Source organism: Anomaloglossus baeobatrachus, chromosome 2 (assembly GCF_048569485.1).
Source record: "Anomaloglossus baeobatrachus isolate aAnoBae1 chromosome 2, aAnoBae1.hap1, whole genome shotgun sequence".
Lineage (NCBI taxonomy): Eukaryota > Metazoa > Chordata > Amphibia > Anura > Aromobatidae > Anomaloglossus > Anomaloglossus baeobatrachus.
In genome coordinates this window covers 441,781,933-441,803,778 of record NC_134354.1, presented here as the reverse complement: position 1 = coordinate 441,803,778, position 21,846 = coordinate 441,781,933, and the positions used below count along the sequence as shown (strand labels likewise).

At 46.9% G+C, this 21,846-nt stretch overlaps 1 protein-coding gene across 3 annotated transcripts in view; it reads left to right on the top strand.

Moving 5' to 3' along the window:
• Positions 1-21,846, top strand: part of DTX2 (deltex E3 ubiquitin ligase 2) — a 130,287-nt gene that overhangs the window by 72,223 nt on the left and 36,218 nt on the right. For 2 of the 3 annotated variants that reach the window (XM_075336277.1, XM_075336275.1), the window contains exon 5: positions 18,710-18,838. The exons of the other annotated variant lie outside the window; for it this stretch is intronic. In XM_075336277.1, coding sequence (XP_075192392.1) covers positions 18,710-18,838 — 129 coding nt within the window. The remainder of the gene's footprint in view (positions 1-18,709; positions 18,839-21,846) is intronic. 3 annotated transcript variants of the gene reach the window in all.

Sequence of the window (21,846 nt, the reverse complement as noted above, 5' to 3'; positions counted from 1 at the left end):
TATAAATCTAATGCACATTATTACTTTTTTTTTATTTTTTTTTTTCCTGACAAATGGAAAACTGCAGTGTATTGGAAAGAAGCAGCATGTCAATAGTTTCAGCGTCTTTTTCACCATTGAAAGCGTGCGAAAACGCTGCTAAAACGTACCCACTGTAGATAATCTCAAAAGCAGAGAGCGATTCTGCACTACGCAATTGTGCATATCAGCTTTGATCCCTAGTAGTAGACAGGCGGTACTCACTGTAAAAGTCCATATCCATTAAAATCAGAAGAAAAAAAAAAAAAACGGAGTGGCACTCACCTTTATTAAAAAATACACTTTATTTCATATTCTTTAAAGAGAACCATCAGGATTTTTTCATTATATAAAGTAAAGCTAGTGTTATACAGGTGCTAGGATGCCTTTTGTTGTGAGATTGGAGGTTTTATCTCAAAAATATGTGTACGTTAAGTTACAGAAATGCACTGCTATTTGATTGACAGGAGCTACAGAGTAGCTAATATGTGGGTTAGGTTTTGCTATCTATTACCGCCCCTGTCTGCTGCCTGGCTTCTGTAGATGTTACTGTATGGGTTGCATTTCTAACACGCCCCTATTACGTGACAGGAGCCCATACAGTCTAGCATCTACAGATGCCAGGCATCAGACAGGGGCAGGAATAGACCGCAACCTCTCCCCAATATTAGCTATTTTCAAAACAAAATTCCAAACAAGCATGGCTATGGTAACTGACATGCAAAATAATTAAGATGATATATACAGAGCATAACTCCAGAACAATTAATGAAATGCAGGAGAAAATGCACATCAGTAAACAATGTTCAATAGAAAGTTACACATTTTTATTAATAACAATATTAAAATGAGAATCCACAACCATAGAACAACCAATGTCCATATTTAACAATAAGTGATCCGAATATAGCAATACATAGATAAGGCACAGGACGCCAATAAATAAACGGACCAGAAATACAGCCAGATGGTAATGACTAAATATCCCACGTAGAGAGTAAAAGTGGGACAATCTGATCCGAAAAATTATTGTAGGTACACCAAAACATTATAGCAGCGAACCTTAACTAGCATCATGGAGATTCAAGCAAACTGACAATTTGACCAAACAGTCTATGATTAATCAAATATGACCAAGTAAATGCAGAGACCCCTGTGCATGCTAACCAATTAGGTATAACTATGTCGCGGTGTACAAAAAATAGTTGACCATGATCAGATATACATCACCCATATACTCAGTGTTTGGGTAGTCTGAGGACACAGGTTATCCAGAGCAAAAGAAGACAGGAGACCTAACGTACGTTTCGCTTCTTAACAATAAATCAAAACACATGGCTTCCTCAGAGGTAACCATATTGGCTATTTTGTAGCACCTGTCAATCACATAGCAGTGCATTTCTGTAACTTTACTTGCTCGTATTTCTGAAATAAAACATCCAATCTCAGAACAAAAGGTATGGATACGTTCAGCATCCTAGAGCCAGTATAGCACTGGCTTTACTCTATATATGAAAATCCTGATGGTCGGTTCCCTTTAAAAATGGGTCAGCAGTTTGATGCAAGCCTCACGAGGACGACAGCCGTATTGCGCCTGGTGGCGCTTCTATTGGTCCTGCACTGTAGATGAATGATACCAAAAATACAGCCTAAACATCAGCAAAACCTGCTTTTTGAAGATGCTATTTCACTGCCAAGAAAGTAGGTTTTGGCAGCAGAAAAAACGCAACGTGTGCACTTAGACTAACCGACGCGCAGAATCTGTGCTCTCTTCCTGAACTGCACTGAGTAGTCTGTGATCCCTTCGTCAGCCTCAGAGGCTCTTTGTGTTTGTTGAATGCCATTATTCAGTACCTGCACAGGGAATGCACTGTTTTTATGCTTCCATTACAGGGGAAGATGAATAGAAGGAATATTCAGACATTTGTTCCTGTAAAATCAATAGTGGTTTAGATTAATTTCCACTAGTGAAGGCTTCCTGTGTTGCAGTGACATTTCTAGTCTTGATCTCCAGATTGCACATATTTCTTGCAGCTTTTCCCTGCCTTGATCACAGGCATGTGAGGCGGATTTGAAGCTCTGCTATACCTTGGCCTCTAATCCTTGTATCACATGCTCGCTATCTAGGCTGTGACGGTGAGGGGAAATAAAAGGAAGATTGAAATGAGTAGAAGACGCTGAGTGCATTTATCTCCAAAATGAATCAAAATTGGATTTTCCATCATTGTCTCAGAATGTAATAAGGTTCTAATCCTATTCTTCTGTCCCCCATTATGTGCGCTGCATGCATACATAGAATACTAAGAAATTAGTGCACTTAGCAGTTTGAGAAAGAGATACCGGACTGGCTGTAATAAAATTGTCAGCAAAAATAAGCTTGTCTAGGTCAGACCGAATGATAATGGCTACCGCCGCAATAAAGGTTCTTGAATGGTATATATACACCAATCAGCCATAATATTAAACCACTGGCCTAAGTTTGTGTACTTCTGCTCCTCATAGAAGCTTTGAATCTTCAAGAGCTGTAGTCCCAAATACCCCTTAAAGGTGTCCTGGTTAATGATGGGCGAACCCGAACCGTAAGGTTAGTCCGGGGTCCATACCAAACCGTGTTCGTGCACATAGTCCTGAACACGACTTTTCTTGGGAAGCTCGTGTTAGTTTGGGTCCAGGGGCTGTAAAGAAAAGAAAAGAGAAAAAAAAAAAAAAGCACATTAATAAGACATTATCATTCTACTTACCAGGCCTGCGACGCGTCCTGAAAACCCACTCAGCCGCTGTCTCCCAGCCGCTTCTGCTTCTGGGTCCGATTATTAACTTCCGGTGGTATTCACTGCACTGCTCATCACTCGGCAGTTTTCGGCTTTTTTCGGCCGTGTTCGCGGTGATGTCAGGGTTCACCCGAGTCCATGGCTCATGGACTCGATTGAAATTTGACTGTTATTGTGCGAGGCTCGCATCGGTATCACCTGGCACAGCGCATTCTCCTTACAGGGTCGTCTGCCATTATTTCCATGCAGCTGAAGTGTTCCTGTCAGGAGAGCGTGCGCCGTGCTGGGTGATACCGATGCGTGACTCGCAGGAGTCATAAGCAAGCCTCAGCTGTGCACTCTGGTGAAGGCTCTGACCGCTCTCAGCGGAGTCTGTGAGCAGACCTGTGTTTGTCTTCTCGCACAGATGTAGCAGAGCTGAAGATGCTTGCCCACCTTTGGACTACGCCAGAGGGTTTTTTTGGGTAATAAAGATGGAGTCCTAAATGTCTTCTATTTTATTTCTAATAAAATATTTTTTGTGTTTTATTTTACTGTTAAAATAACAATCACAGATGCTGTCATAGTTAGTGTCTATGATTAGATGCTAGAGTAACCTGAAACCAGCCCATACATTCTAGCATCTAGAATATATGGGCAGATTCCAGGTTACGCCAATCGTCACTCACAGACACCCATTCTGCGTGATAGCGTCTGAGATTGGCTGGCTGTTGATTGCCTCATACATATAGTAGTGTAAAAAAATAATTTAAAAAAGATAGCACTCCATGGTATTTTTGATTCCCAGCGCAGATGAAGCGGAGAATCCCAGCCCCCATCTGCCTGGCTTTACCTTGGCTGGCAATCAAAATACAAAGAAGCCAATTAATTATTTTTTTTTTTTTTTTTTAAAAAATTCATTGGCTCCCGTCCTGTTTTGTTTGCTAGTCAGGTAAAACCAGGCACCTGGGGCCTGGGATTCTCCGCAGCCGCCACTGGAAATGGCGCATTGTTTCTTAGTGCCATTTACAGGCGCTTTACCTGGCTCTCCCAGCTGCCCTGATGGTAGTGGCACATTGGGTAATGAAGGGGTTAATATCCGCTTTGTAGGAGAAAAAAAACCGAGATCCAGCTCACCTGTTCCTTCTATGGAGACCAGCATAAGTGGCCGTGCACGGAACGGAAAGGAGGAAGCCAAACTCCAAAATCAATGGAAAAAGGGGAGATGGTCTAGCAAACAAGCCGATTTTAAAAAATTTTTCTTTTAAAAATGTATAATTTTATTTAGTCATGAATAAAACTTCGGATATCACATCCTTATTCTGTCTCTCTCTCTTGTGGAGACAGAATAAGGATGTGATATCCGAAACGCGTCCTCCTGCTCGATACTTCTGCCAGACATAATGAAGTTTTATTCATGACTAAATAAAATTTTACGTTTTGAAAGAAAAAATTCCAATCAGCTTGTTTGCTGGACCATCTCCCCTTTTTCCGTTAATACCAGCTTTGTATTCTCAGCTGGTACTAAGCCCGAAATTCATGGTCTCATGCCAAATTAGACATAGCCACCATGAATTTTTGGTAAACTGTAAAAAAAAATAAAAAATACATTAAACAAAACATTTAGACTCCTTCTTTATTATAAAAAAAAAAAAATCCTTAGTGCGACGTAGTCCACAGGGAGAGCAATGTCAGCTCTGCTTCATCGCTCTGTACAAATGTCTATACAGATCGAGAAGCAGGCTGACTGTGACAGTCAAAGTTCACTCCATGGCTAAGCCATGGACTCGGGTGAACATCACCGCAAACACGGCCGAAAACAGCTGAAGACTGCTGAGTGACTAGCAGTGCAGTGAATACCCCCGGACGTTAATGATCAGATCCGAAAGCAGAAGCGTCCGGGAGACAGCAGCTGAGCGGGTCTACAGGGCGTGTCGTGGGAGCGGTAAGTAAAATGACAATGTTTATTATTAACTATATTCTTTATCTCACAGACTCCCCCACCCCATCCCATAACTGTAAATTCCAAGTTTGGGGTTCGGACACAAATTTGCGTTCCCAGAACCCGAACTCTACAAAAAGTTTGGGCGAGTCTCCCGCACACAAACATCAGGGGTTGGCCCATCATTAGTGCTGTGGATTCAGATGCTTATTGTAGGCTCTTTCGGCAGTGGATACTACTGTATGATCAGTCTGCAACTACAGAGTAATTTGTATGTTTGGATTCCTTTCTACCATATAATAGTCAGCATGAAGTTCTTTAGTTGGGGCTACATTAGCCTCCTGTGGGATCAGACCAAAAGGTTAGCCTTCTCTCCCAATGCTCACTACTGAGCTTTGATCGCCCCTGACCCTGGTTCTCTGGTTGTCCTTTTGGGTTCCGTTTTACTTAATATTAACCACTACATACCAGAAACACCATCCATACCTGGTGTTCTGGAAATAGCCTGACCCAGTCATCTAATCATCACGAGTGTGCTCTTGTCAGAGTTTCACAGACCCATACAGGTGCCCATTTTTCCCTTTACCAACAATTTAACTTCAAGAACGGACTGTTTACTTGCTGCCTGATAAATTCTATCCCTTGACTAGTGCCAATGTAAGGCTATGTGCGCACGTTGCGTAAATACATGCAGTTACGCTGCGCTTTGTAGCGCAGCGTAACTGCATGCGTCCTGCGTCCCCTGCACAGTCTATGGAGATTGTGCAGGGGCCGTGCGCACGTGGCGTTTAAGAGCGCAGCGCTTCGGCTACTGCCGAAGCGCTGCGCAAAAAGAAGTGACATGTCACTTCTTTCCTGCGCTTTGCCGGCAGCTCCTGCTCTGTCTATGGCAGGAGCTGCAGGCAGAGCGCATGGAATCGGCGCTCGCTACGGACATTTCTGCAGCGATCTAAAGCGCACATGTGCTCTTCAGATCGCTGCAGAAATTTCTGCAGGGCTAGTACGCAACGTGCGCACATAGCCTAAAGAGGTCATTGCACACACAACCTATCTGTTTTAGGGGGGTTTTGTATAGAGCTTAGATTCGTTATTAAAATGTGTTTATGGTGTATAGAAAGGGTTTATCTGCACAGCCCACTCCATTCTAGACAGGCAGTGGCTGTGTATGTATATGTGCAATATATCAAAAATGTATAAAAGTATTTGGTATGGTCTGTAAATGTCAAAGTCAAAATTTAAACAGTACAGTAAAAGGCAAAAAAAGAAAAATTGAAGCACCAGAATTGTAATTTTTAAATCGCTATACTCCGACATTTTACCCAAGTACCCCAAAAATAATAGATGCAGCAGAAGGCATTCAACATGTGATTAGTACTCCATTATGGTATTAACCTGTTCCCGACCGCCGATTATAAACGTGTGAGCTTGCTGCGCTTTGTGCATAGCCGTCGTTTGTTTATGGTTGGCAATCAGGCTGGGATTGGGTCCCACAGGCGCCAGTTCTTAGGGTACCGTCACACTTTAGCGACGCAGCAGCTATCCCACCTGGTCAGGATCGCTGTTGCGTCGCTACATGGTCGCTGGTGAGCTGTCAAACAGGCAGATCTCACCAGCGACCAGTGACCAGCCCCCAGCCAGCAGCAACGTGCAAGCGACGCTGCGCTTGCACGGAGCCGGCGTCTGGAAGCTGCGGACACTGGTAACTAAGGTAAACATCGGGTATGGTTACCCGATGTTTACCTTAGTTACCAGCGCACACCGCTTAGCTTGGCGTGTGCAGGGAGCAGGAGCCGGCACTGGCAGCATGAGAGCTGCGGAGGCTGGTAACGAAGGTAAATATCGGGTAACCACCTTGGTTACCCGATGTTTACCTTAGTTACACCTTACCGCAGGCTGTCAGACGCCGGCTCCTGCTCCCTGCACATTCAGGATTGTTGCTCTCTCGCTGTCATACACAGCGATTGTGTGCTTATCAGCGGGAGAGCAACAATAAAAAAACAAACCAGGGCTGTGTGTAAAGGCCCCTTTACACACTGAGACTTTCAGCGATCCCACCAGCGATCCCAACCTGGCCGGGATCGCTACAAAGTCTCTGGTGAGCTGTCAAACAGGCAAACCTGGCCAACGACGCAACAGCGATCCGGACCTGCAGAACGACCTAGCTAGTCAAACACTGGAAACGAGTGATGTGTCACAATATCTGTCAATCACTATTCTCTGTCAGTCGGTCTCTCCCTCTCGGTCTCTATTCTCTCTGTCGGTCCGTCACTATCTCTGTCCCTCTCTGTCTGTCGGTCATTTTCCCCTCCTCTCTCATACTCACCGATCCCCGGCGCGGCACTGCACGGCATTCACACTGCTGCGGCGGCTTTTACTATTTTGAAAAAGCCGGCCGCTCATTAAACAATTTCGTATTCACTACTTTCCCTGCCCACAGGCGCCTATGATTGGTTGCAGTGAGACACGCCCCCACGCTGAGTGACAGGTGTCTCACTGCACCCAATCACAGCAGCCGGTGGGCGGGTCTATACTGTGCAGTGAAATAAATAATTAAAAAATTTAAAAAACCGGCGTGCGGTTCCCCCCAATTTTAATACCAGCCAGATAAAGCCATACGGCTGAAGGCTGGTATTCTCAGGATGGGGAGCGCCACGTTATGGGGAGCCCCCCAGCCTAACAATATCAGTCAGTAGCCGCCCAGAATTGCCGCATACATTATATGCGACAGTTCTGGGACTGTACCCGGCTCTTCCCGATTTGCCCTGGTGCGTTGGCAAATCGGGGTAATAAGGAGTTATTGGCAGCCCATAGCTGCCACTAAATCCTAGATTAATCATGTCAGGCGTCTCCCCGAGAAACCTTCCATGATTAATCTGTAAATTACAGTAAATAAACACACACAACTGAAAAAATCATTTATTAGAAATAAAAAACACAAACAAATTCCCTCATCACCAATTTAATCAGCCCCAAAAACCCCTCCATGTCCGGCGTAATCCATGGACCTCCAGCGTCGCTTCCAGCTCAGCTGCATGCAGGTGACAGGAGCTGCAGCAGACACCGCCGCTCCTGTCAGCTCCACGCAGCTAATGAAGACAGCCGCACGATCAGCTGAGCTGTCACTGAGGTTACCCGCTGTCACTGGATCCAGCGGTGGCCGCGGGTAACCTCAGTGACAGCTCAGCTGACCGCGCTATTCACCTCAGTTGCTGCGTGGAGCTGACCGGAGCGGCGGGGAGTAGCGCGATCAGCTGAGCTGTCACTGAGGTTACCCGCAGCCACCGCTGGATCCACCGCTGGATCCAGTGACAGCAGGTAACCTCAGTGACAGCTCAGCTGATCGCGCTATTCCCTTCATTAGCTGCGTGGAGGTGACAGGAGCGGCGGTGTCTTCTGGTGCTCCTGACACCTGCATGCAGCTGAGCTGGAAGCGACGCTGGAGGTCCGTGGATTACGCCGGACATGGAGGGCTTTTTGGGGATGATTAAATTGGTGATGATGGAATTTGTTTGTGTTTTTTATTTCTAATAAATGATTTTTTCAGTTGTGTGTTTATTTACTGTAATTTAGAGATTAATCATGGAAGGTTTCTCGGGGAGACGCCTGCGATGATTAATCTAGGACTTATTGGCAGCTATGGTCTGCCAATAACTCCTTATTACCCCGATTTGCCAACGCACCAGGGCAAATCGGGAAGAGCCGGGTACAGTCCCAGAACTGTCGCATATAATGTATGCGGCAATTCTGGGCGGCTACTGACTGATATTGTTAGGCTGGGGGGCTCCCCATAACGTGGCGCTCCCCATCCTGAGAATACCAGCCTTCAGCCGTATGGCTTTATCTGGCTGGTATTAAAATTGGGGGGAACCGCACGCCGGTTTTTTAAATTTTTTAATTATTTCCCTGCACAGTATAGACCCGCCCACCGGCTGCTGTGATTGGGTGCAGTGAGACACCTGTCACTCAGCGTGGGGGCGTGTCTCACTGCAACCAATCATAGGCGCCTGTGGGCGGGGAAAGTAGGGAATACGAAATTGTTTAATGAGCGGCCGGCTTTTTCAAAATAGTAAAAGCCGCCGCAGCAGTGTGAATGCCATGCAGCGCCACGCCGGGGATCGGTGAGTATGAGAGAGGAGGGGAAAATGACCGACAGACTGTGAGAAAGGGACAGAGATGGTGACGGACCGACAGAGAATAGAGACCGAGAGGGAGAGACCGACTGACAGAGAATAGTGATTGACAGATATTGTGACACATCACTCGTTTCCAGTGTTTTAAGTCCCCTTTACACACTGAGACTTTCTAGCGATCATGCTACACAGCGGGAAACAAAGGACCAAAGAATGGTCCTGAACGATTTGTAGCGATCAGCAACTTCACAGCAGGGGCCAGGTCGCTGATGTGTTTCACACACTGCAATGTCGCTGGGGAGGTCGCTATTACGTCACAAAACCGGTGACGTTACAGCGATGTCGTTTGCGATGTTGCAGTGTGTAAAGCCACCTTAACAAGCAGCGATCTCACAGCAGGGGCCAGATCGCTGCTCAGTGTCACACACAGTGAGATCGCTAATGAGGTCACTGCTGCGTCACAAAAACCGTGACTCAGCAGCGATCTCAGTAGCGATTTCGCTGTGTGTGAAGTACCCCTTACTGTCGACCTCATTGGATCCTCATTGTCTCAGGTCCTGAAGATGTTATCTCTGTTCTCTTTTCTATGCCACAGTCAATTGCTATTGAACAGAGGAGAAGGCTGGGAGTCATAGTCTACACATATAATAAAGATGCGTCAAAGCTAATATCTTGCATAAAAAGGTTTTTTTTTTTTTTTTCCAAGAAAGATTAATAGCAAGATTATAAATACATCATAATTAATAGATTATAAATAACGTGTAGGTTTATACAGGAGGGGATCCTGACATAATGCACTATGGTCCAACACCAGACATGGGAATACTCCAAAATCCTATAGCGTTCTCAAAGAGAAGCCTCACATAAGTTACAATCATCAATAGACATATAGTCTTATATCAAAAACATAAATACCTTGTGGGCATTCAGAATATCTATAAGGATTGAATAGGTGCTGCCGCAGGAACAGGGGAATTTCAAACAGTCATCATAGTAATAAAATGACAAAGTGAAACCTAATTATTCCCCAGTCTAACGTGCAGCAATATAATGGTTAAGTATAATTACCCATGTTCGGGTGGATGCCAGTGTAGAAAACGTGCCCCGACGCGCACGTTTCGTTAGCTTCCTCGGGGCCCCCCCCCCCGAGGAAGCTAACGAAACGTGTGCGTCGCGGCACGTTTTTGCACGTTATTGCAATTTGGGTTTAGTCGAATAGAATAAGTAATGATTCTACATTCTGTCCCTTTTCGTTTCATTTAAGTCAATTGCTATTGTGGCATATCGAGGTTTGTGAGCGGCAGTGGGCGCCTTCTCTCACACCTTCGACACCCCTGCAACATGATCACGTGGGGAGCCGAGGGTTGTCATGGCTGGAGGCCAAATAATGGCGATCTGTCAGTGTCACAGTGCCAGGTAGTTACCGTATTTTTCGGACCATAAGACGCACTTTTTTCCCCCCAAATGTTGGGGGAAAGTTGGGGGTGCGTCTTATGGTCTGACTATAGGGCTGCGGCTGGGAATGATGGTGCTGCAGGTCATCGGGGGCACGAGCAGGCAGCAGCAGCGCCTGCTCGTGACCACGTGTGCCCGCTCATTACATATGCACGCCCATCCTCCCTCCCATCTCTCAGCGCTGAAGCCGGCACTGACAGGTGGGCGGGAGGACGAGCGGGGACGCGCGGATAGTAAAGAGCTGGCCGCATGATCACCCCTGGCAATTACAGCCTGGAGTGATCATGTGTGGCTGTATTCACTGCCCCCCGCGCGTCATTACCAGCGCGGGGTGCAGTGAATCAGTGCACTCACCCGTCCCCGTGTGTGGAGCCGCCCCCCTGCAGCATCGCGTCTTCCTGTCTGTGCCGGTCAGCTGATCTGTGCTGAGCTGGTCAGCTGATCGGCACAGACAGGAAGACATCGCGATGCAGCAGGGGAACGGCTCCACACACACAGGTCAGCGTGCCAGAGAGGAAGATATGATCGGTGCTGCAGGGAGTGAGGAAAAGGTGAGTATAAACGTTTATTTTTTTTCTCTGTGCTATAGGATACAGGCCATATACCAGGATGGTATATGAGTATGATGGGGGCATATAGCAGGATGGGAGTACCGTATATGAGCAGGAGGGATGGGGGGGTATGTGAACAGGCTGGATGGGGGGGTATGTGAACAGGCTGGATGGGGGGGTATGTGAACAGGCTGGATGGGGGGGGGTATGTGAACAGGCTGGATGGGGGGGGGTATGTGAACAGGCTGGATGGGGGGGTATGTGAACAGGCTGGATGGGGGGGGGGGGTATGTGAACAGGCTGGATGGGGGGGGGGTATGTGAACAGGCTGGATGGGGGGTGGGTATGTGAACAGGCTGGATGGGGGGTATGTGAACAGGCTGGATGGGGGGGTATGTGAACAGGCTGGATGGGGGGGGGGTATGTGAACAGGCTGGATGGGGGGTGGGTATGTGAACAGGCTGGATGGGGGGTATGTGAACAGGCTGGATGGGGGGGGTATGTGAACAGGCTGGATGGGGGTTTATAGCAGGATCATATACAAGGCAGGAGGATCATTACCAGGATGGGGTACCTTAGTAGAGAATTTGGGGACATTACCCCCATAACAGTGTCAGCAGCAGATCCTCGCCCCATAACAGTGTGTCATGACCACATTTTTTGCTTAAAGTTTTATTTTCCCATTTTCCTCCTCTAAAACCAGGGTGCGTCTTATAGTCCGGTGCGTCTTGTAGTCCGAAAAATACGGTATGTATTGCTATGCTTGTGCATGGCAAGGCATACAATCAGAGTAATAAACATTAGTCCTGTAGAGGAATGACTTAAACAAAAAAAAAAAAAAAAATATATATATATATATATATATATATATATATATATATATATATATATATATATATATATATATATATATATATATATATATATATATATATATATTTTATTTTAATTTATGTAGAAATTTAAAGAGCACTTGTTTTATATCGCCATGTCCAGGACTACCCAATCTATAGAACTGACACATTTTTTTTTTTTTTTTTTTTTTTTAAACCCCCTACAGTGAACAGCATAAAAAATAAAGTGCAGCAAAATGCTTTTTTTCATCATACCGCTGAGAAAAAAAGGGGAATAAAACTCAATAGTTGAATGTAAATATAAAGTATATAGCTGCATCAACTTGTCCCTCAAAAATAAAACTGCCACTCAGCGCAGTCAGCAATAAAATAAAAATATATACCGTAGCTCTCTGAATACAGCGTTAGAAAAAAAAATTGTTTTTGCATTAAATTCTTTTTTGTGTAAAAGTGGTAAAACATGATAAAATGAGATGTGGTTGGCTCTGTACAATTACAGCAATAAAGAATAAAACTGTCATCACTTAAAGATCATGGTGAACATAAAAATTTTTTTCTGAATTGCTGTTTTTTGTTCCAAAAATTGGAATAGAAAGCAATCAAAAAATGTTATGTACCAGAAAATAGAACCAATAGAAATATGAACTTGTACCACAAAAAAATAAGGCCTCACATGTCTGTCGGCAGGAGTATAGAAAAATAGCTCTCGAAATATGGTGATGCAAACACTTTTTAGAGCAGTGTTTTTAGTATGTGATAGTTTCCAAACCCAAAACCCCAATATAAATCTGGCATCTCTGAAATCACACTGATCTGAAGAATAAAGCTGCATAATTACTTATATCACACTGTGAGCAGCGTAAATAAATAAGGCAATGCTTGACCTGCTGTTTGTTTTAGTCCTTCTCCCAAGCATTGCAGTCAGGCATGGCTCATATTCATCCTGCTCTCTACGCTGAGTGCTTATATAGGGGTTTACATGTAAATCTCTGAAATACAGATTCTGTCAGAAAAACTGACAGAATATTCACCATAATGAGGCAGAGGGAGTGCAAGGACTCCCTGGCCTATGATCCGGTGGTGTACGTTCGTAAAAGCTCGATTGGCCATAGTTTTGTGCACTTCTGAGAAGACTGAAACCACTGTACAGAGGACCCGCCTGGGTCTTAGTCAAGAGTCGCTTTAACCCCTTAACGACCTTGGACGTACTGAGTACGTCATGGTGACATGGTGCTAAACGACCCATGACGTACTCAGTACGTCCTGGCGAAATCGCGGTCCCGGAGCCCCTGGGAGTGAAATTTGTTTACTTAAACGGTGGATTCGGGAAGGAGGGGACCTCTGCCTGACCTCAGGAGGGGTGGTGCCTCCTCCCCGAACCTACAGAGGTTGTGATTGGCTGACGAACGCCGCTCAGCCAATTACAGCCACTGTAATGTTCCAGCCATTGAAAATGGCTGGAACATTTGAAATCCAGCCCTGATCAGTGCTGCTGTAGCACTGGCCATTGGCTGGAGCTGGGTGATCGATGCTTCACCCGCCCCCAGCTCTGATTGGAGAGACCGGTCTTGTGACCGCTCTCTCCAATCAATCTGGATCTGCGGCCTGTGACCGTCCCTGGAAGCCGAGGAGAGCGGTAAGTTGCTGTCCCCGCCGCCCGCCCCTGTCCCCGCCGCCCGCCCCTGTCCCCGCCGCCCGCGTCCCCGCCGCCCGCCCCGCCGCTGTCTCCGATCGCCCCGGCGCCATGCTCCCGCTCCACCGCTGTCCCCGCCGCTGTCTCCGATCCCCCCGCCATGCTCCCGCTCCACCGCCGCTGTCTCCGATCGCCGCGCCATGCTCCCGCTCCACCGCCGCTGTCTCCGATCGCCGCGCCATGCTCCCGCTCCACCGCCGCTGTCTCCGATCGCCGCGCCATGCTCCCGCTCCACCGCTGTTCCCGCCGCTGTCTCCGCCGCTGTCTCCGATCGCCCCGGCGCCATGCTCCCACTCCGCCGCTGTCGCCGATCGCCCCGGCGCCATGCTCCCGCTCCGCCGCTGTCGCCGATCGCCCCGGCGCCATGCTCCCGCTCCGCCGCTGTCGCCGATCGCCCCGGCGCCATGCTCCCGATCCACCGCTGTCCCCGCCGCTGTCTCCGATCGCCCCGGCGCCATGCTCCCGCTCCACCGCTGTCCCCGCCGCTGTCTCCGATCCCCCCCGCCATGCTCCCGCTCCACCGCCGCTGTCTCCGATCGCTGCGCCATGCTCCCGCTCCACCGCCGCTGTCTCCGATCGCCGCGCCATGCTCCCGCTCCACCGCTGTTCCCGCCGCTGTCTCCGATCGCCCCGGCGCCATGCTCCCGCTCCGCCGCTGTCGCCGATCGCCCCGGCGCCATGCTCCCGCTCCGCCGCTGTCGCCGATCGCCCCGGCGCCATGCTCCCGCTCCGCCGCTGTCTCCGCCGCTGTCTCCGATCGCCCCGCCGCTGCTCCCGCTCCACCGCTGTCCCCACCGCCATGCTCGCCACTGTCCCCGCCGCCGTCGCACTCACCTTTTTCAGCCGCTGCTGCCCCCGAATCGGCCCCCACTGTTCCCGATCGGCGGCCGCCGCCGCCTCCTTCATCGGCTGCCCCTTCTCCATCGCCACACCTCCTATCCCTCCATGTGCTGCAAGCCACCCTCCCCCCACGTGGGGGGAGGGTTGCTTGCAGCACATGTGGGGGGAGGGTGGCTGGCTTGCAGCACATGTGCTGCAAGCCACCCTCCCCCCACATGTGCTGCAAGCCAGCCACCCTCCCCCCACATGTGCTGCAAGCCAGCCACCCTCCCCCTACATGTGCTGCAAGCCACCCTCCCCCCGGGGGCCCCCCCTCCTCCATGTGCCATCTCTCTCTCCCATCAGACTCTGCCCCCCCTCCCCGATCTGCTGCCTGCTCTCTCCCATTTTCCATCTACTGCCCCCTCTCACCCTCCTCGATCTGTTGCCTCCTTCATCTGCTGCCTCTTCTGTCTGCTGTGATCCTGCTGCCTAGATCCATCCTGTAAGGTAGGTATCCCCATCTCACCTCCCCCCCCCATCCTCTGCTGCTCCTCCATCCGCTGCGCCATTTCCCATCCATCCGCTGCGCCATTTCCCATCATCCATCCGCTGCGCCCTCTCCCATCCTCTGCCGCTCCTCCACCCGCTGCGCCCTTTCCCATCTTCCATCCGCTGCTCCCTTTCTCATCGGCCGCCCCGCCCTCTCGCATCGCATTATCCAGAGCAGTTGCTCGCTTCCAGACTGCAGTGGATGATGCGATGCGAGACTCGTGCATTGCTCTCACGTTTGGCACTGGTCTTGGCAGGCGCTCATTTTTTTTTTTTTTTTCCTACTGATGTCTGTATTTTTTATTTCGCCAAACTAATTTTTTTTGTATGGGGGGGGGGGGTCTAGTTTCCAAAATGGGATCACATGTGGGGGAGCTCCATTGTTTAGGCACCTCAGGGGGTCTCCAAATGAAACATGGCGTCTGCTAATAATTCCAATCAATTTTACTGTGAAATGGCGCTCCTTCTCTTCTGAGCCCCGCCGTACGCCCAAACAATTGATTTCCACCACATATGAGGTATCGTCGTACTCAGGAGAAATTGCACAATACATTTTATGGTGCATTTTTTCCTGATACCCTTGTGGAAAAAAAAACTACCTGTTTGAAAAAAAACAATTTTTTGGTAAAAAAAATAAAATATTTTCACGGCTCAACATTACAAACGTTTGTGAAGCCTCCAGGGGTTCAAAGTGCTCCCTAAATAGCTAGATAAATTCCATGAGGGGTCTAGTTTCCAAAATGGGGTCAATTGTGGGGGAGCTCCATTGTTTAGGCACTTCAGGGTGTCTCCAAACGCAACATAGCGTCCGCTAATAATTCCAACCAATTTTGCTGTGAAATGGCGCTCCTTGCCTTCCGAGTCCTGCCGTGCGCCCAAACATTTGATTTCCACCACATATGGGGTATCTGCGTACTCAGGAGAAAATGCACAATACATTTTATGGTGCATTTTTTCCTGATACCCTTGTGATAAAAAAGCTACCTGGTTGAAGCAACAGTTTTGTGGTAAAAAAAATTTTTTTTCTTTTCACGGCTCAACGTTATAAACTTCTGTGAAGCCCCCAGGGGTTCAAAGTGCACATCAAACATCTAGAAAAAATATTTGAGGGCTCTAGTTTCCAAAATGGGGTCACTTATGAGGGAGCTCCATTGTTTAGGCACCTCGGGGAGTCTTCAAACCCGACATGGCGTCCGCTAATGAGTGCAGCTAATTTTGCACTCAAAAATTCAAATGTCGCTCCTTGCCTTCCGAGTCCTGCTGTGTGCCCAAACATTTGATTTCCACCACATATGGGGTATCTGCGTACTCAGGAGAAAATGCACGATACATTTTATGATGCATTTTTCCTGATACCCTTGTGAAAATACTAATTTTTATGGCTAAAGTAACATTTTTGTGTTAAAGTAAAATTTTCATTTTTTCGTCTACATTGCTTTGGTTGCTGTGAAGCTCCTAAAGGGTTAATAAACTTCTTGGATGTGGTTTTGAGCAGAGTGAGGGGTGCAGATTTTAGAATTGGGTCACTTTTGGGTATTTTCTGTCGCCTAGGTTTCTCAAATCACTCCAAATGTGATGTGGTACCTAAAAAATTTTTTTTTGTAAATTTTGTTGGAAAAATGAGAAAAATGAAAAAATCAGAGCGGAGGGGCGGAGATGAGCAGGATGTAAACATCCCGCCCACCTCCTTCTTTCCACATAGAGCCGGCGGCGGACGCGGGAGGCAGGTGAGCTGCTCATCGTTCCCGTGGTGTCACACGGAGCGACGTGTGCTACCACAGAAACGATGGGTGACTAAAGTAACCGATATTATGGAACCTAACGAGCAGTACCCGACTCACGATTTGTGAGCGATACTGCGTCGCTAGGAGGTGTCACACAGGCCGGCATCGCCAGCGATGCCGGATGTGCGTCACAAAAACCGTGACCCCGACGATCTATCGCCCGATAGATTGCCTGGTGTAAAGCAGGCTTAAGGCTACATGCGCACGCTGCGTTTTTTGCTGTTTTTTTTTTCTGCGTTTTTGGTGCAGTTTTGTTGTCAGAACTTTGACATTTTGACTTCCCAGCAAAGTCTATGAGAAGTCAGATTTTCTATGCACACATTGCAGTTTATTTGTCAGCGTTTTATTTGTCAAACGTTTGTGACCAAAAAAATGCAGCATGTTAATTCTTCCTGCGCTTTTGTCAACATTTGTTACAAAAACGCAGCAAAAACGCACCGAAAACGCACCTACAATTACAAGCATTTTTGTGATATTTCCAGGCTCTCTCTGACAAGGTGCAGTTTTGGCTGCAGTTTGTGAACACAAAACGATGCAGCGTGCGCATGTAGCCTTAGATTGCACACAGGTAGACTTCTGACTTATGAAGCTAATTGCTTATCCTATAACTTTAATTTCTGCATAGATTTCTCTCACTTCACTTCCCCAACTTGTATAGTGTTAATTCCACAGTGATTTTGATTTACACATAATCCTCACTGTCCCCACTGGGGTCATAATCCACATTCCCTATCAGTATGTCTTTGGAGAGTGGGAGGAAACCGGGAACCCTGAGGAAACGCTCACAAACATGGAGACCACATACAAACTCCTCGCAAATGTTGTCCTTGGTGGGCCTTGAACCAAGGACCCAAGTGCTGCAAAGCAACAGTATAATTACTGACCCACCATGCTGCACCAGAGTGGTTACTGAAACTGTCTTCCTCTAGTAGCAAGTATTCAGCTTGGCTTGTATTAACCCTAAAGTTTTCCAGCCCTTTCTTATAATGCTGTGTTTTTATACCTTTCTTGTATAGCTAACCAGTAGCACCCTGTTAAGTATTCTTCTCCTTGTCTATCCATGCTTTGCGCTTACTATAAAGTTTAGAATTTTGTTGTGTTCTTTTTATCATAATTTAACAAATGTATTGTCTTTCTGATAATGACATAAATATGATACCTGCATTGTTATTGGTATTATTTATTAGTTGTTTAGGGTCCTTTTTTTTTTCTGGGGAGGGTATAAGTTACAAATCTGTGAACGATTTGCTTAGAAATAAAAACAAAACTTTATGCTGTACACCGCATTCGGTGAAGGTTAAAGGGAACCTGTCACCAGTTTTTTGGCTGTAAGCTGCGGCCACCAGTACCGGGCTCTTATATGCAGCATGCTAACATGCTGTATATAAGAGCCCAGGCCGGGGGTATAACACAAAAAACACTTTATAATACTTACCAAACGGTCGCGCTATGGGCGTCTCCGTTGTCCGGTGCCTCCTCTTTCGGCCATCTTCGTCCTCTTTCTGAAGCCTGGGTGCATGATGCGTCTACATCATACACACTCGCCGTTCCTGCACAGGCGCACTACAATACTTTGATCTGCCCTGCTCAGGACCTGAATGCCGGCAAGTATGTATGACGTTGGACCCATTATGCACCGCGGCTAGAGAAGGAGAACAAAGATGGCCAAAAGAGGCGCCGCCGGAGAACGGAGACTCATTTAAGGCCCACAGCGCCACCGTTAGGTAAGTATTATAAAGTCTGTTTTATGTTATATCCCCGGCCTGGGCACTTATATATAGCATGTTAGAATCTTATATATAAGAGCCCGGTGCTGGTGGCCGCAGCTTATAGGCTGAAAAAGTGGTGACAGGTTCCCTTTAAAAAGAACCTATTGGCACAAGGTAATCCACCTTTCATGTAGTAAGTATAATAGTTCTTGGACATTTTATATATTATTTCAAAGGATAAATTATAAAATCAATAAGCACGCACTATTTTTCAACCCATTTGTTTAGCATGAATTAGCATTTTTCTTTTTCAGATTTTTATTTGATTTTGTGCATTTCGTTTAATTTGATATTTCCGATTTTTATTTAGCGTTTATTTGTATTTTATTATTTTTGTTTCCTACCCTCCCCATTGTTTCCTTTTTTGCATGTGAATTTTCATGTACACTTAGGCATGACGGCTATTCTGATGTCTGCGGCTGGGCTCCCCACGCGTCTTACCTCTGCACCCACCAACCCACACGTGGCCAGTAAACGCGATAAACAGTCAGTTAGGAAATTGCGGAAAATGCCCAAGAAAGGTAGTTCACCAACCCTTTCACGTCCCTTTTATGTCATCTTTATCTGGTTAAGTTGATTTAAAGTTTATCCTGCACCACCTCAAACATTCTCCTTTTCTTGCTTAAGTTCTGGTCATCGCAGATGCATGTTTAGACCTTCACTGTCCCTCATGAATGAAGAGCATTTTCTCAATGTTCCTTCTTTCTTTGCATTTATTAGCATTCTTTTGCTTTGAAAGCAAACTACTGCTTTTTGCTGAAATCCAGTCCAGCTTCATATTGTATGTCTGTTCTTGGTGAACCATAGAAGCCAGGTAGTGATGGAAAATTACAGTTGGGGCTTATATTTTTGTGGGGGTTTTCCCCATATACTGTGAAAGGTATTTAATTCCTAGTTAACAAAAAAAAGAAAAATCAGAGGCTATGTGCGCGCTAGAAAAGTGATTTTTCTCAAGAAAATTTCTTGAGAAACTTCTGGGAGTTGAAGATTACCGCACCTGCGGTAAAAAAACGCACCAAAACCACGGGAAAACGCATGCGATTTTGCAGCGGTTTTTCCGCAGGTTGGTCCCTGCGTTTTTTTTTTTATGCTGAACTGCAATAAATAATATAGATAATAGATAATCGATAGATAAACAGATAATGGATAGAGGGAAAGATGGATAGATGAATAGATGACAAAGACCTATATGTCCCATCCCCCTGCATATTCTAAGCTGGCACCCTTAAGTGACTTTCATGTGGCACTACAGGGTGCCTAGCCTTGTATTTAGCCAAAAAAAAAAAGACGTGCGGTCCCCCCATCTTTTGTAGCCAGCTATGGTAAAGCAGACGGCTGCAGCCTCCAGACCACAGCTAACAGCTTCACCTTGGCTGGTAATCCAAAACAAAAAATAACGCTGTTATTTTACATTAAATAAATAATTTAAAACAAAAAAACGTGGGGTCCCCCCAAATTGGATCACCAGCCAAGGTAAAGCAGACAGCTGTGGACTGGTATTCTCAGACTAGGGAGGTCCACTGTTATTGGACACTCCCCAGCCTAAAAATGGCAGGCTGCAGCCGCCCCAGAAGTGGCGCATCCATTAGACATGCCAATCCTGGCGCTTCGCCCCGACTCATCCCGTTGCCCTGGTGCGGTGGCAAACTGGGTAATATATGGGGTTGATGCCAGATGTGTAATGTCACCTGGCATCAGGCCCTGGGATTAGTGATGTCACGAGTCTATCAGATACCCGACATCACCAACCCAGTCAGTAAGAAATAAAAAATAAACAACAAAAAAAGTTTTATTTGAAAAAACACTCCCCACATTCACTCTTTCACCAAATTATTGACAAGAACAATCAAATCCTGGTCCGGCGTAATCCAATAAGGGGGTCCCACGGCGATCCATACCATAGTCACTGTCCCAGGCAATGAAGAACAGAATGTTCCCCATTGGCTGGGAGAGTAATGCAGTGACTTGAGCTAACCTCAATAGGTCAGCCCGGGTCACTGCAGGGGATGACAAGTGCTGCGGTCAAGAGGTTAGATGAGTTCATTACCTGCTATGATGATCTCCTGCACTGCTGATGTCAGCGCTGTCACTGCCTTCTATGCCCGCCGCGTTCTCAGCAGTATCGCGAGAGCCCGTGACGTCACCGCTAGTGACAGTCTCGGGCCGCGGGCATAGACGGCAGTGACAGCGGTGACGTCAGGAGGCAGGGGATAGTCAACGCAGGTAATGATCTCATCTCACTTCCTGACAGCACCGCTCGGCATCCCCGCGGCTGCACGCACTGCAGGGTGACAAGCTGCTGACACTGCAGGCCGGGCAGCTGTGGGGCTGCAGCAGGACAGACTGCACGGGCACCTGGAGGTCACACGGAAGTGCTTCTGTGCGGTGTCCAGGGAGTGTGACGTCTGTGTTTACTCTGCTCCGCTTCCTCCTCTGTCATAATGACATCATTTCCTGCAAAACCGCACGTAAATCGCGGCTATACCGGGGGTATACCGCACATCATTTGCTACCTGCGGTATACCCCCGGAATTTCGCAATTACATTACAGTGAATGGAATGAAATACTGGGGGTATACCGCAGGTACCTGCGGAAAAGAAGTGACATGCACATTTTCTCAAGAAAATCTTCAGAAAGAATTTTCTTGAGAAAAAAACGCAGTGTGCGCACAGCTATTTTTTTTTTCCCATAGGTTTTGCTGGGAAATGTCTGCAGGAAGATTACAAACATTTCTCAAGAAATTTCTGCAGCAAAACCGCGGGTAAAAATGCCTAGTGCGCACAGGGCCAAAAGCAGCCACCTCCTTTTATTTTAAGGCCTTCCTAACTTTATGGATTGTCCCTCTTTTCTGGATATTAACTGTACATCATTTCTACCACCCTTCGTTATGCTGTGCTTCCTCTTTCATTGCTTTCCCACTAACTTTTTCTGTGTGCTGGAGTTGCATGGTGAACATTGTGGAAAGTCTGACCAATACTTCTAGCGAACACTGTGCGATAAGCTAACAATAAAAACAGTAATGCGAGATGTGATTCAGAATTTCTACAGCACTCCCATTGTGAGTGCTATTATCTTGTAGAAAGAGAACGGAGCACAGATTGCAAACCGAAGCTGTGTCGGCAGGCATAATGGAGAACATTAGGTTTGGTGAAACCATATCAGAAATGTATAGTCACATTTAACATTTGAGTTGGGTAAACCCACAGATGTTTGGGTTCTGCAGGTCCAGGCAGAATAAAAAACAAAAAAAAGACCCCGAGCATAGTGCTATAAAATGGTATAAGTAAGGGCTAAATGGCTGCAAAAGGGGGACTAAAGCAGGACCATTATACTTACCAGGTTTCCATGCCGCTATCTCACTATTTCCAGGTTGACTCATTAAATTTTATGAATGTTTATTGCTTTCCCCTCCCCCGTAACAGCGTCTGTGATTGGTTGCAGTCAGACTTCGCTTCCACCCTCTGTGCCGGCGACTGTGATTGGTTGCTCTTACACTAGCTGTCTGGATTCCCGAAGTGGAACTCACTG